This window comes from Miniopterus natalensis, chromosome 1 (assembly GCF_054644295.1).
Source record: "Miniopterus natalensis isolate mMinNat1 chromosome 1, mMinNat1.hap1, whole genome shotgun sequence".
Lineage (NCBI taxonomy): Eukaryota > Metazoa > Chordata > Mammalia > Chiroptera > Miniopteridae > Miniopterus > Miniopterus natalensis.
This window is the reverse complement of record NC_142081.1, coordinates 73,786,605-73,801,207: the sequence shown is the minus strand read 5'-3', so window position 1 is coordinate 73,801,207 and position 14,603 is coordinate 73,786,605. Positions and strand designations below refer to the sequence as shown.

Below are 14,603 nucleotides of genomic sequence, written 5' to 3'. Positions count from 1 at the left end.
TGTGGATTGATAATAGACTCAAAAGCAGTATTTTCTTCTATTGAAAGTGATGATGGTGACAATAAAAATAATCATCATCTTAACTGGAATTCAAACTCAGGCCTTTTTGGTGACACACTATTCATCATTATGCTGAGAAATTTTTGTGATAATTATCACCGGTATGCCAAGGACTGTGCTAGTTACTTTGTGTTTTTCTCTCAGCCCAACTAGGTGAACTTCGCTAAGCCAGTTTAATGGAGAGGGACACTGAGGCTCAGAGAGGTGAAGTAGCTTTCCCAAGGTCACGCATTTGCTATGACCAGGATTAGAACCCGGGTATGCTCTGACACTGTGTCCATGCTTTTCATAACTACCCACACACACAGCTTTTAGAGTAAGATACTAGCAAGGACACCTCTGGAAAGCATTGCTAGACACTTTTTAAAATGTGCTGTGGCCCGGCCGGGAGTGGCTCAGCGGTTGAGCGTCGACCTAGGATCCGGGCAATCAGGGTTCGATTCCCGGTCAGGGCACATGCCCAAGTTGTGGGCTCAATCAGTGACTCTCTCATCATTGATGTTTCTGTCTCTCTCTCTCCCTCTCCTTTCCTCTCTCTGAAATCAATAAAGATATATTTAAATAAATAAATAAATAAATAAATAAATAAATAAATAAATAAATAAATAATGTGCTGTGGAGCTTGAGAAAGAAGATACCTACTAAGAAGGGCTCTCAGTGGCTTATCTGGGCTCATATTTAAAAAACAGAGCTCAACAGCCATTTCTAAACAGGGGCCTCTCAGGCAAACCGCGCTTCAGGGAGAAACCCGCACGGAACTGCCCGCCTGCACGGTGTTCCTGCCACCTGAGCCATGGAGCTGGGCCGCTGTATCCTTGTCAGCATCTTCACCTACCCCACTGGAGCAGCTCCATTTTGACCAGTCAGGACAATGCCTTTTGAACCCATCAAATTGGGAGGATTTGAAGTCCTCGTTTGCTTGATAACAACCAATCAGGACCCAGGAGCCCAGACTTCTGTTTATATTAGGCCAGTTCCCCTACCCTGAGAAAGCACACTTTCACTTTCCACTGAAGACTGAAAACGTCATTTCCTCTGCTGGAGCTGAAACAGCAAAGCTGTAACCCCAAAGATGTCTATCCAGAGCAGAGCCAACCAGACCAGCACAGAGCAGAGCTGTCTAGCCAGAGAGGGACTTAGCCCCAGGCCACCTGGCCCCAGGGCCACCTAACTGCCTTACTGTTTTCACAACTGTGCTGTATATCCCAATTGAGCTGTTTGCACTGAATGGTTTCCTTTGCTTCACTTTTGAACTTGAAATACTATATTTATAGATTATTAGGACTTAGTAGAACCTTAAAAAACCAATATGCATGCATTTTAAAAGTTTTTTCAACCAGGAACATTAACTGATCACTTAATATGTGCACTTATACTCAGAGAAAGTGTTATCTCTATTCTCTAGCAATCTTTATTGTCAGGTGTGAACAGATATAGGAGTGAGGGGTGGCAGTGTAGAGTGATGGGTTTTATAATGCTAGTGTGCCCCGGAGCCTACAGAAGAGAGAAGAGGGCAATTTACATCATGTGGGGCAGGCCCATCACAGAAGGCTTCCCATTGCAGGTGACACTGAGTGGCCAGATGGGTAAGAGTTAGCTAACTGAGAGGTGGCTACCTGCAAAACAGAAGGAACATATTGTGTCAAAGACAGGGGCATGGACATCAGTAATGGCTGGAACAAAAAAAAAATGTAGGGTGAGGGAAATGTTCTTGGCAGACTTCTCAGCATGGAGATGGCTGGGATAAAGTAACTCCGCTCTCGGGCTCTCTCCTTTATTTACAGCCTTCCACTTGTGTATCTTTCATCTTTACAGTGTCCTCCTGGCAGCTGGCGTTGCCGCTTCTGCCCCAGTTGTTCTGCCTCAGCCATACGGCTCAGTTTCCTGGGAGGGAAACAAATGATTACTCAGATATTGCCTGTAACTCTCTGGGTTTCTGCACAGATCCTAAGGGGCTTGGCGAGCAGGATTTTAGCCCTGCCATCAAAACTCCTGACATCCTTACAGTTAAAAAGAAGAAAAGTAAAAAGAAGGATCTGTTTCTTTCTGAGCAAGAATGAATGCATGTGAACTCTCTTAATTTCATACGAGAATGTAAGGCTTGTCACCTGCATGTCTGGTAGCTAACAGTGCATAGAGGCCTCCTTGAATGTTAGCAATTATATTCTAAAGACCTGGGAGTATTAAATGTAATTAGCTTTCTGTGATCTCCCATATGTAATTGTTAGAAATAACCCTATTATAGCTATGCAAAATAAAAGAGACTTAGATAACCTCTTTGACAAGTCAACCAGCAGTGCCTGCTGCAGGATCATGCTAATGAATCTTTCCCATTTGATTTCTCCCATCACTTTGAAGATTTATGAACTCCTCTGACTTGCTAAAGTCATTTTTCCTCTAGAGACTTGATAAGCATTCACTTCTGTTTCCTTCTAGTTTTATTACGGTTTGGTTTTTCATTTTAATTTTTTGCTCTCAGATATTTTATATATATAATAGGCTTATATATTGTATTTTCCCCAAGTAGCTAATTACTACTAATCATTAATCATTTGTTAAACAAAGTTTCCCTGGTAAATTGATTTTTGATATCTCTTCTATCATATTTTAAAATCATACAGAGTGGATCTCTGTGTTACCAATTCTACCCTATTGATCTCAAGTATCTTACACAACATATTTTAAAGTGTCATAGTTTTATAGAATCTTTTGGTATCAAGTAGGGCTAAATTTCTTCATTACTCTCCTTTTAAATTTTTCCTTTCCTATTAGGCTCTTTTCTATTTGTTCTATAGACCTTTGGAATACTTTCATTAAACCCAGTAAGATTGTAAGATTGTTAGAATCTTGCAGTAGATGGTTTCTTGATTAATTAAAAGTAAATCCTCGAGTCCTCATTTATAATTCATTTGGGCCTATTGAAAATAGTTTATGTAAAGTCCTTAGATAATCTTTCTTCAATCATCCCAGATTTCACTATTTCACTTCTTTCTTGAGTATTTTTCCTTTTTTTGTTTTTGTTTGAAGACAGCCCATTTCTAGAAAAGGTAGAAACAAACCTGCAATTGAATAGTTCAGCTTTTTCTGTTTTGTCTGTTAGCATTAAACTGTGTTTTTCATGGTTCAGGTCTATCTCTGTTTCATTCTTTCCACATATAACAGAGCTAAAAGGCTTTTTGTTCTGTTTCAGCTTTTTACAAGCTTCAGGTTTTCCTTCCTTCGCCTTCTTGGGGTGGTTCTCCCTGGCTGGGCCACTGTTTGCCTTCACTCTGCCCCTGAGCTCCTGCTTCTGTGGTTGTGTTTCTCTTTCTCCATAGGAGCTTATCAGAGTTTCCTGGGCAGTTACATCAGTTTCTCTAGATACCAACCCCTTTCTTCCTAATTAGGGTAACTGGTTATTGTGCTATCCATTTGGCTTGTGAGATCTTTTTATTCCTCTTGGAGCCATATATTTTTGAGTCTCTGGCCATGAACTTATAAAATATTTTCCCAGAACTTTCTGAACTGCCTAATCAACCTATCTAAATACATGTTATGGATTTTTTTCTCTCTCGGCTGCTGTAATCTCTGGGATGATATATTCACAGACTCACAAGTTCCCATCATTGCACCTCACTAACATTTTTCTGGTCAGATGTGAGTTAAATATAGAAATTCCCTTTTTTTAAAAAATTTATCTTTATTGTTGAAAGTATTACAGATCCCCCACCCTTCTCCCACTCCTGCCCCCTCCCCAGGCCTTCTCTGCACTATTGTCTGTCCATGGGCGATGCATTTATACATATAAATTCATTGGTTACTCTTCCCACACACCCTCTCCCTTCAGTCTGAAATTTGTCAGTCTGTTGCATGCTTCATTGTCTCTGGATCTCTTTTGTTCGTCAGTTTATTTTGTTCCTTAGATTCCACATATAAGTGAGACAATGTGATACTTGTCTTTCTCTGACCGGCTTAGTTTTTTCTTCAGCCATCTAATGCTTTCATAGATGTCTCAACAAGAATTTATTGAATGTTCTTGTTGCTGGAGAGCTGTGGGGTCTTTGCAGCTTTGGATGTCTCCTGGTATAACAGAAATGTGAAATGTGTGTTTAATTGGAACAGTAAATGCATAAAGGGAGAATCTGGTACAAAGGGATTCAAAGAGCCTGGGACCAAAGGAGAAGCAGAAGAAATGGCCAGCCTCACGATGCAGGCGTGTTGGGGGGCTGACAGAGGAGAGTAGGCACCTGCAGGCTTAATTTTACAAGTGCTGCCTCACATCTGGGCCACAGTAGCATGGGAATGGTCTCTTGTCATCTCTCAGTTATCTGCCTCATGGACACTCTTGCAAACTGTCCCAAAAGTACATGAAAGATGAAGTGCCAAGAACCCTCCATAATTATAATTACAAAGAAATATGTAGATAACCTATAAATTATAATTAAATAAAATCAGACCTTATAAAAACGCTTCCTCCTTTCTTTATTCCATCCTCTTCTTTTGAAAATATTCTTAGTCTTTAAGGGTGTGTTCAGTGTCTCCTTGATGAAGCTTTCCCTGACAGACCCAGCCGTCTCAGCCCCCACCAGTCCTTTGTGTTTCCATCCCTGTGCTTTGTATTAATTACTTACAGGTCTATCTTGCTCTTTTTGACTTTGAATCTTTAACAACAGATACTATTCCTTTTTCTGTATCTGACATACACTATATTTATTACTTAGTAGGTTCTAGATGTATTAATAAAACATAACATAAACCAACGATAATGCTTAAAGGTATTAAGACTGGTGTACATGAGCTGATTTAAGAAAAACATGAAAATGTCTTAATTTTAAATGCTTGCTATTTGAACTGTGACCATCAGATAGAACTTACAGAGAGTATTTGGGACGAAAAAAAACACCTTTCTAATAATTTGGGGTGTTCACAAGTGCAAAAAAGTGATTTGCGAGTCATTATTCCACCAAACTCTGAAGGAACAGAGGATGACTTAGTATGTCTGTTGTGTGTGTGTGTATGGATGAATGATAGGATGCTAACCTGGAGACGGGTAGGATATTTTTCATCCAGAACACCTTAAAACAGATGAATATGTGTGTTTATGTCAGGGGCGTGGTATCCAGAAGCTAATTTCAATATTCCAAAGACTAAGGGAAAAACTTGTTCCAGCAGATCTTCAACGCTTTTAAAAACTTCCCAGTGTTTTGCTTTTGGCGAGACTTATACACTGAATGTGGGAAGACTGGTTATCATGTGAATACAAGCTCCAGTAGGCCTGTAGCTCCGTATTACCGTGAATTTTTGTAAAAATTTAAAAACTAGTTATTGTTACTAACTCCAATTTGTTTAGATGGGGAAGGATTTCAAAGAATGGAATCTATGCAGAAAACATATTAAAGGGACTTTTTTATCATGAACTGAATTAATTTCATTCTATACATTATTTCGTAGACTCTTTTCTCCCCAGTATTTTTTGCATCTCTGAGATAAGGGTGCATCTTATAATGATGGTGTGTTATATTTAATTGTAGTTTTTTCCAGTGTTTCATAAAATAAAGATGCAGTTTATTGTCCATAGTGTTTCATTTGTCAGATAAAAATGATTAATTTGATTCAGAACGGCTGAGACAGTTTGTATGGTACAGGTGTCAGGACAGTTTGACTCAAGATCCTATTTTACCTGGGGCAGTTCATTAATTTCTCTGAGATTCAGTTTTCTCATCTGTAAAATGGTGATAACAATAGATTGCTTGTGAAAAACTGAGTTAGGTGATACTTGCAATGTGCTAAGCTTTTCTTTTTATTATATTTGTCCCAACTTGTTGATGCCAGAAAGAGTTAATGCCACTCCCTCATCGCCAAAATTATAGGTAAAAAAAAAAAATACTGAAAATCTTGGAAGATCTGACATTACTTTATTTTATTATGCAAATAGTTTTAACCTCCAGAAAATATTTCATTTGCTTTGGAAGCCTCATTTCATGTGTACTGCTAACCAAACACTTCATTCCACTGTGTGCAACAATTTATAATGAACCTTAAAAGAACTACTGGTTATCTTAGAGTTTTTGGCTCAATTAACTAATTCAAGTACTGAACGAGTGAGGAAAGCAGTCTTTTTCTCCTCTCTTGCACACTGGACTATAATAATAGACTGTTCGTAGAGCACATCAAAGGAACCCAAGTGCCATTGTGAGGGGTCCACTGCATTCAGTTCATAGCTCCATCCTATGGTTTCAACTGAGTGATCAGAGCAGACTGGCAGATAGGACATTGCTCCTCTCTTGGAATCTCTAGACACTGTCATATTCCCCTTCTCTGTCCATCTTGATTCCAAAGCTTAAGTGAAATGGAATTAAGGCGTTCTCTTTGTTTTCCTGTGCTGAGTGATTATCTCTGAAGTGCAATTTTGTGATTAGGAGAGATGGCTTGCATGCACTCAGCTAATGCTGCTTCCCCCAGGGTGCAGAACAGGTAAATTCATGATGAATGGATGTTGTACTTTGATTTCAAATGGATGTAAAACCTCCCCAAGCTCGGTAGTTTTATTTTTAAAATGTATTTAATTATTTTAAAATTAGCAGGAGAATATTAAAATTGAACTTTAGAAAATGGCATTCAGACATAAGTCAAGGGCACTAATGGCTTCTGAATGTTAATCTCTTGCAAAAAGTGAATAAACGAGGAGACAAACTTACCTGACATAAATTGGAGGGGAAGAGGAGGGGATGCTTACTCAAAATCTTCAGTTTAGTTATTTATATTCTGCCTGATTAATTTAGAAAACTGCCTCAATGCAACTTGGTGTCAGTATTGTCAAATTCCAATGTGTTTTATTTTGAAAACGACAGTAATTATTCAACTAATTGCTGTGACAGTATTGTTATAGTTGTTTGGTCCTTGAGGGGTGATTGAGAGGCGGGGTGGGGATGGAGAAGCCAGGAGTTAATGGTTGGCATAAAATATTTTCTTTGATTTTTAAAAAATAGGTTTTCATTGGTTTCAGAGGGAGGAAGGAAGAGGGAGAGAGAGAGAAACATCAATGATGAGAGAGAATCATTGATGGGCTGCCTCCAGCATGCCCCCTACTGGGGATCGAGCCCAAAACTGGGCCTGTGCCCTGACCCGGACTCCCCGAACAGTGACCTCCTGGTTCATAGTTCGACGCTCAGCCACTGAACCACACCGGCCTGGCTAGACACATTTTGATCAAATCACAGAAGTTGCCCAAACTAGTCAGGTCTCCATGTAGACAATGCTACTGCACAGTAATCTGGCTACAGTTTTTTAACCATCTCCTTCTTCTCACACTTAAGTCTCAGCATAGTGTTCAGGATACAGTTAGAGCTTAATAAATCTTAGTCACTCCCGCTATTATTTTCATTATCTTTCCAACTGAGTAAAAATCATAACTTTGATAAATTGATAGGTGATTTTCAATAATAAAGCACATTAATTTGGAGTAAAGTACTTTTGTTCAAGGGTCAAGGAAAAACAAACCCATTAAAATTTTATTCTTCTACTATGCTTCAGATATATGTCCTGTGAACCCTCTCTAATACTCTTTCTGATAGAACTGATTCACTTTCCCGCATGTTCTGTTATCACTTACGCTGAAGGATGTGATACCCTCAAAGCTGCTTTTGTCATTGTGGATTCCTATGTAGCAGAGATGAATTGCCTATATTTTCAGCCTTCCTTCTGTCACACCTTGCAGACTTGAGTTAACAATGTAAGTATTTCATAAATATACTCAATGAGTGATTTGGTAGCCCACAGCCTGCCATCCAGGCACCAGCAGCAAAACTGCAAATGTTTATTCCCCACATCATGGGGCTATTGGATATAATTCTTCGGGCAGAGTTAGGAAAGGTAAGATATAACACTGATAATAATGAAAAGACAGTGTATTGGGGGCCCAAACACCTGTGAGTTGTAGCCCCAGTTCTATTTCGTATCTATGTAACTAATGTAGCTTCTTGGAACCTTAGAAGCTACTTTAGAATTACTGCGGGGGTTTTTCGTTTGTTTGTTTGTTTTATTTGTCTTACCTGCTAGTCTGGCAGGCTCTGTGAAGATGTCTCACTCATTTTTATATCTTTGTCCCTGGCTTTGTGCCATTGGCAGCATTGAAGGTACTTAACAAATGTGTGTTGAAAAAATAAGGCAAGAGGACAGACAAGAGGAAGATCGAGGAAGACAGAATAGAAGGATATATTTAAGGCTTAAATGTCCCCAAAATTCTCTTTGAATAAAACCTTATGAAATCAAGTACACATGGGTCTGTCCTAACATTCATGAAATTCAAACTGTAAGGGCCTGGAGAAGTCGCCATCAGTCACACCTTCTCTATTAGTCTATGAGCAACAGGCAGGCCCAACATCAGGCTGTGTACGCAAGTAGGTATTGGCAGAACTTCACGCAGCTCTTCTCACCCCCAGGCCGACACTCATTAGACCATATGGAGCAGCCTCCACCTCAGGCTATAAGTACAAATAGGTTCAAAAGATACACCCTACCCATTAGAATTTGGGGAAAAGAGATGGTCTTTCACTTTTAATTCTGTAGACTTATTTCTTGATTTGAATTAAAAACACAAGAAAAACATGAGGCATTTTATAACATCATGAAAATATGTAGAAAAGTGTAATCTAAAAAAAATAGTGAATTTCAATACTCTGCATGAGTACCATATACAATAAATAACAGTAAGCAAGAACAAAAAATGTCCTATAGCATGAATATCATTTGCTGAAGTATATTTCTCAAAGAATGAACTGGAGTTCACCTGTGTGCATATTAAATCTCTCTGCTTGACATATTGGTGAAGAGGCTGCTTGCTTATTTTTAAGTCAGGATTTAAATGCCTACTTGTGTTGCCTAAGAGCTCCAATAACTATCTCCCCACGAAGAGGCTGCTTAGATTTCTTATGTCTCCCCCCACTCTTCTGCTATATCCTTTCATGGTCATATTCAAGTGTACTGTCTTCTAATCTGTCTAAATTCATCAAATTTTTTCTTTTCAGTAATATTTCTGAATACCTTTTTGGTTCGTTTAAAGAAAAACCAAAGCAAAAAGTTTTAAGTAACATTGGGCATTTGTACATTGAGTTGAGTTATCCTTTCATTCATGCTTTCTTCCAGCATTTTGGCTGCTTTCGAAGTGGCCTGAGACTTTGGGAAGCGGGAAGAGCAGAGAGAGGGCTGCTAAGGCACCACTTGTAACACTGTGGTTGGAAAGAATGGAGTCGAATGGCTAAAAGCCAAGCAATGTTGCAACTTATCTTTCTTAACTTTGCCTGCAGAGTTATATCTATACTTGCATATTAATAATCTTGCATACTAATCATCTACAGATCAGGGTGTCGATTCAACTCATTTTTCAACATTACTATTTTTACAGCTTCTGCTACCTTTGAAGACTTTCAGATTCGTCCCCACGCTCTCTTTGTTCATTCGTACAGAGCCCCAGCTTTCTGTGACCACTGTGGAGAAATGCTGTGGGGGCTCGTCCGTCAAGGCCTTAAATGCGAAGGTAAGGCATTTCCTTCCCAACCAAGTGGAACGCAGGCTGGAGTTACCTGCTTATGTTGTGCCCTCTCCGACAATGTCTTCTTTCCTTCACATGTCTTCCAGGGATCTTGGGGGGCGGGGTGCCTGGATTCTGTTCAGTTCATTTCTTTCCTCTCTTCAACATATTTGCTCTGATCTGGGAAACCAGATCCTCACATATTTTCTTTATAGCATATGAATATGTTTCTTTCGTGTTGGTTATTTTGGCAACAGGCTAAAAATAAAATTGGCATCTTAATCCTGATTGGAATAGTAGACACTCAATAAATGTTTGTTGAAATGAGCAGAGATTCAGGAGGTAAATCAAACCATCCCAGGTCACTCGACTATTGAGTGACAGACTCCAACTTGTACCCATATCTATACACCAATATCATGGTTTTATCATCCTCTATGGAAAAAACACCTTGAACCTGTGGAGCCAGGATTCAAATCAGTGTACTTCAGAAGTTGTGATGCTTTGTGATTAATTTTCCCTATGTGTCCACCTGCTTTAGAACTTGGGGCACCTAAAAATGGCTCAGCTCATCTCTTTGGAGTTTTGTTGCTAGATCCTTCAAAGCAAAAATCCATTATATCAGAGGACATTTAAAAATAATAATAATCACAATAGTTGCTGAGCTCATTCAATAAAACCAGAATTCAAAACCAAGATTATTTACAGATTGGGACAGTAAAATCAGAAAAAGCTCAAATGAAAATCTGAATTTCCAAATAGCCCCAAGAGAAATGGAAGCAGTGCTATTTTTAAAAATGCAAAATTTACAACTAATACTAGAATAGCTTTTAATTTACGGTTAAGCAAAAGCCATTTTTATTTTCTTTTTCCAGGATGTGGCCTGAATTACCATAAAAGATGTGCATTTAAAATCCCCAACAACTGCAGCGGCGTGAGGCGGAGAAGGCTCTCGAACGTTTCGCTCACAGGGCTCACCACAGTGCGCACAGCGTCGGCAGAGCTGTCCACCAGTGTCCCCGACGAGCCCCTTCTGGTAGGGCCCCCTGTGCGGCCAGTCGCCCTTTACACGAGACATCTGTGGGACAGTGTAATAGCGGTTTCACCCACGACAGGGCCCTGCGAGGGAGGGCCCGCCAGGGTGTGAATGGCTGTTTCTTCAGGGCCTGTGCTGTAGGTTGGTCACTGCTTCCCCAAGTCCCCAAATACTCACAGTTTGCCTTTATCTGTGAGTTCAGTGCAATTCCAAAAATATGTGAGGTTTCACCGTGGTCATAGGGCCAGAGCAGCGCAAAAGCATGTGTGAATTTTGCAAAATGTAGTTTGTCAAAATTTGGAAATCAGAGATAAAAGATGTTTTTCCCTGAAGATTAGTACAGTACTTTGTGGCAGAGATGAACATTTCTTCTGGGAGGAAATTTGAAATGTTCTCATAATGGAAGTAGGAAAGTCTTTGTTTGGCATTACTGGCATACATTCCTGTGTATGGTCAAAATGACACTATTGACAAATGCTATGAGGAAAATAGCACTTAACACTTTGAATTGTTCCATCAGCTCTAAGATATGGATTTTATCAGTAAGGAAAATTAAATTTGGATTTTTCAAACATTCAAAACAAAGTAAAAATTGTGGTAATTAACTTTTTTTTTAAATTAGCTGATGATGTGAGGCTTTAAATTTCCCATATTTACTCTGTCCCCCAATGAATTTTACAAAGACTATACTCTTACTGTTGTAAAAAGTAATTAAAGAAAATAATTAAAAATTACTACAACTCTTAGGTTAAAGAAATCCTTCTTGGAGCAGAGAGTGGCAATACATACTTAAGACATCTCTAAAAGTTTTATTAATTAGTTTATTGTTTGAAATATTTTATCATGAGCTTTATATCACCTTAATTTGTTACAGCCTAAACCAGACATATAACTCAGTTGAATATTCATATTGATAACATACTGTTTTTCTAAGACTTCTTTTTGGGAGTTTTTTGTGTTTTCAGACCTCATCAAGTGAACCTGTTGGGAGAAGGCAGGTACTAAATTCTACCAATAGTTAGAAGAATGTGTTATATTTTGGTAATGATTCAGAATGTATGTGTGTGTTTATATATTATCCCATAAAGTTATATTAATTGGAATTAGTGATGTTCTTACAGAAAGGTGCTAATCGAAAGCTACTTTTCTTAATCTTCACCCAAAAGATATGTTCTTATTGATTTAAGAGAGAGAGAAAGAGAGAGGGAAACACAAATGTGAGAGAGAAACATCTATCGGTTGCCTCTCACATGTGCCCCCGACCAGGGATCGAACCCACGGCCTGGGTATGTGCCCTGATGAGGAATTAAACTGCAACTTCTTGGTGTCCTGGATGATGCTCCAACCAACAGAGCCACCTGGCCAGGGCAAAAGCTCTTTACTTTTTCAAATAACTCTCATGTTATCTTCTGAACTCTGAAGTTCCTTGACTTTGAATTTTTATAAGCAGTGATTTTACAAGTTACAACAGTTACTTTTGCTTTTAAGGATCGTCACTGAGAGTCATACTGTTTACTGGATAGAAATTTAAAAACAAGTTTAAGAAACAAAATTATAAATTAATTGTGTATTGTTTTCAGTTTTGCCAGAAAAAGTTTTTGAAAAATTACTTAATATCTCACAAGAAATCTCAAGCTCTAAAATCATTCATCATTAGAATAGATTAGAATCTAGATGATTAATGCTGAAGATTCTTTTAAATCTATCTCAACTTTTTATAAAATATACACATATATATGTATATACATATACACATACATACTTCAAAACAAGTCATATGTAATTTAGATTTTATGAGTATGAATTAAATTATATATTTAAATTATATGCATGAATATATGTATAAATATATAACATATAAATATAGTTTAGGTTACATAAGTATAGTCTTTAATATAAGTTTTTGTGTTTTTAAACCAAATTATTTAATTGCTTTACTTAACCAAATTGAATAATTATTTAATTTTATGAGATAGCTAATGACAAATTATATTTTACAACAAATGTTGAAGTTATTATTGCTTTACTACTGAATACAAATTTTTGTCATAAAATGCTTAAACTGTATTTTTAAAATATACTTTTAAAAATCATAATTTAACCATGCCTGTCAAGAATGCCTGTAAAATTGTGATCAAATCAGATATTTATGAAGTGAGAAGATACTTTGAAAGATACTATCCCCCATTCATAACCTTGTACAGAATGCCCTATGGGGAACCTTCAGTGAGAAATGCCTTTGTGAGTAATGTGAAATACTGGTGCAGAGCTCTCAGAATTGCTTTCTACACATCAGAGCCTTTTGTGCCCTCATGAGTGCATTTGTTGTGTCTCTTTTTATCCAGTTCCTGGGAAAAGAAAAAATGTTGACCCACCTTGTAGAGGACATGGATTTCCCGGTTCCTTGGGCCATGCCTTGGCTACTTTTTGTAGGGCAAAACCGCCCTGCTTTACCCAGGCATGCTTGGAGTGCAGTGAACATGTTCCTTTTTATCTCTAGGCAAGACATGAAAGGACAGTAAGTGTAGTAGAAAATTTGTAGTGCATGCCACAGGTAGTATTATGGCAACAGTAGTGAAACTTCTTAGTTGTATATACCAATAAGGATATTTTCCACTACTGACAAAGATTATGGCATCGTTTGTTAATGTCACCAGATCACGCGTATGGCACGTGTGCCCTGATTAGTGTATAGATCTTCTCTCAGATGTAAGAAAATGATTTTTCTCTTCCACACTTGATTCCTTATTTTGACTACAAAATCACCATTTCACATACAGATTAAGATATTGGTAATTGCCTTAATATTTCATTTTTGGCACATAAATTGAATTTCAGATTTCAGTAATGTTGCTAAGATAGGAAATGAGGATAATAACACAGATTATATGACAAGCTCTGTGTCTCCAACTTTGGCAGCAAACTATCCATTATACTAACCATAAAGCAGGGCATCCTTTAAGAAAATCCAAAATGTATCAATTTTTGGCAAACAGCTATGTGGAGGTGTACATCATTTTGTAAATCATCACCAATTTAGAAATAAACAAGAAAAATGAAGCAGATCTTTAAGTTGGACTCACTCATATATTGTATCATTACATATAAATATATGTATCAAGATTATATCAGTTTTATAGACTTTTGGACAGTTGCAGAAGAGAAATTGGGATTAAATGATCCTATCATTTTTCTATGCTTTACTCATTTTTTTATTTACAGATATTATTGTGGTATCTGGGAAAAGTTAAAGCCATTTGACACTGTGTTACGCAAGACTTAGTCTTATCAGAAAGTTAATAGTCTGCTCCAGAACTTCTGCTCCTAGGTATGAAGAAGCTTGTATCAGATCAGCTCTCCTGCCAGGGACAGTTATAAAAGCTGAATAAAATATAACAAAGAGTAAAATGTACCCAGGAGTACCCAAGGCAGTCAAGATTTGAGGAACTAATGTCTCAGAAAGAAGGAAATCAGCCCGGCCAGCATGGCTCAGCAGTTGAGCATCGACCTATGAACCAGCAGGTCACGGTTCGATTCCTGGTCAGGGCACATGCCCAGGTTGCGACCTCGATCCCCAGTGAGGGCCGTGCAGGAGGCAGCTGATCATTGACTCGCTCTCATTGATGTTTCTATCTCTCTCCCTCGCCCTTCCTCTCTTTCTGAAATCAATAAAAGCATATTTAAAAAAATTTTTTTTTAAAAGAAAGAAGGAAATCCCAGAACAGTCAATGCAAAGGACAGCCCCCCACAACAAGAAGTACCAGGCTTAACATGTCAGTAGTGCTGAGTTTGAGAACCCCTGATGTAAAACCCCTGATCTACAAAAAAGTTATAAGAGCCTGGCCAGTGTGGCTCAGCAGTTGAGCATCGCCCTATGATCCAGTAGCTCTCGGTTCATTTCCCAGTCAGGGCACATGCCCGGGTTGCAGGCTCCATCCCCAGTGGGGGGCGTGCAGGAGGCAGCCGATCAATGACTCTCTCATCATTGATGTTTCTGTA

The 14,603-nt window shown here is 38.4% G+C and overlaps 1 protein-coding gene across 3 annotated transcripts in view; it reads left to right on the top strand.

Moving 5' to 3' along the window:
- PRKD1 (protein kinase D1) overlaps nucleotides 1-14,603 on the top strand; it is a 298,239-nt gene that overhangs the window by 209,663 nt on the left and 73,973 nt on the right. For all 3 annotated transcript variants that reach the window (XM_087823242.1, XM_087823237.1, XM_087823247.1), the window contains 2 exons: nucleotides 9,443-9,574; nucleotides 10,444-10,604. In XM_087823242.1, coding sequence (XP_087679368.1) covers nucleotides 9,443-9,574; nucleotides 10,444-10,604 — 293 coding nt within the window. The remainder of the gene's footprint in view (nucleotides 1-9,442; nucleotides 9,575-10,443; nucleotides 10,605-14,603) is intronic.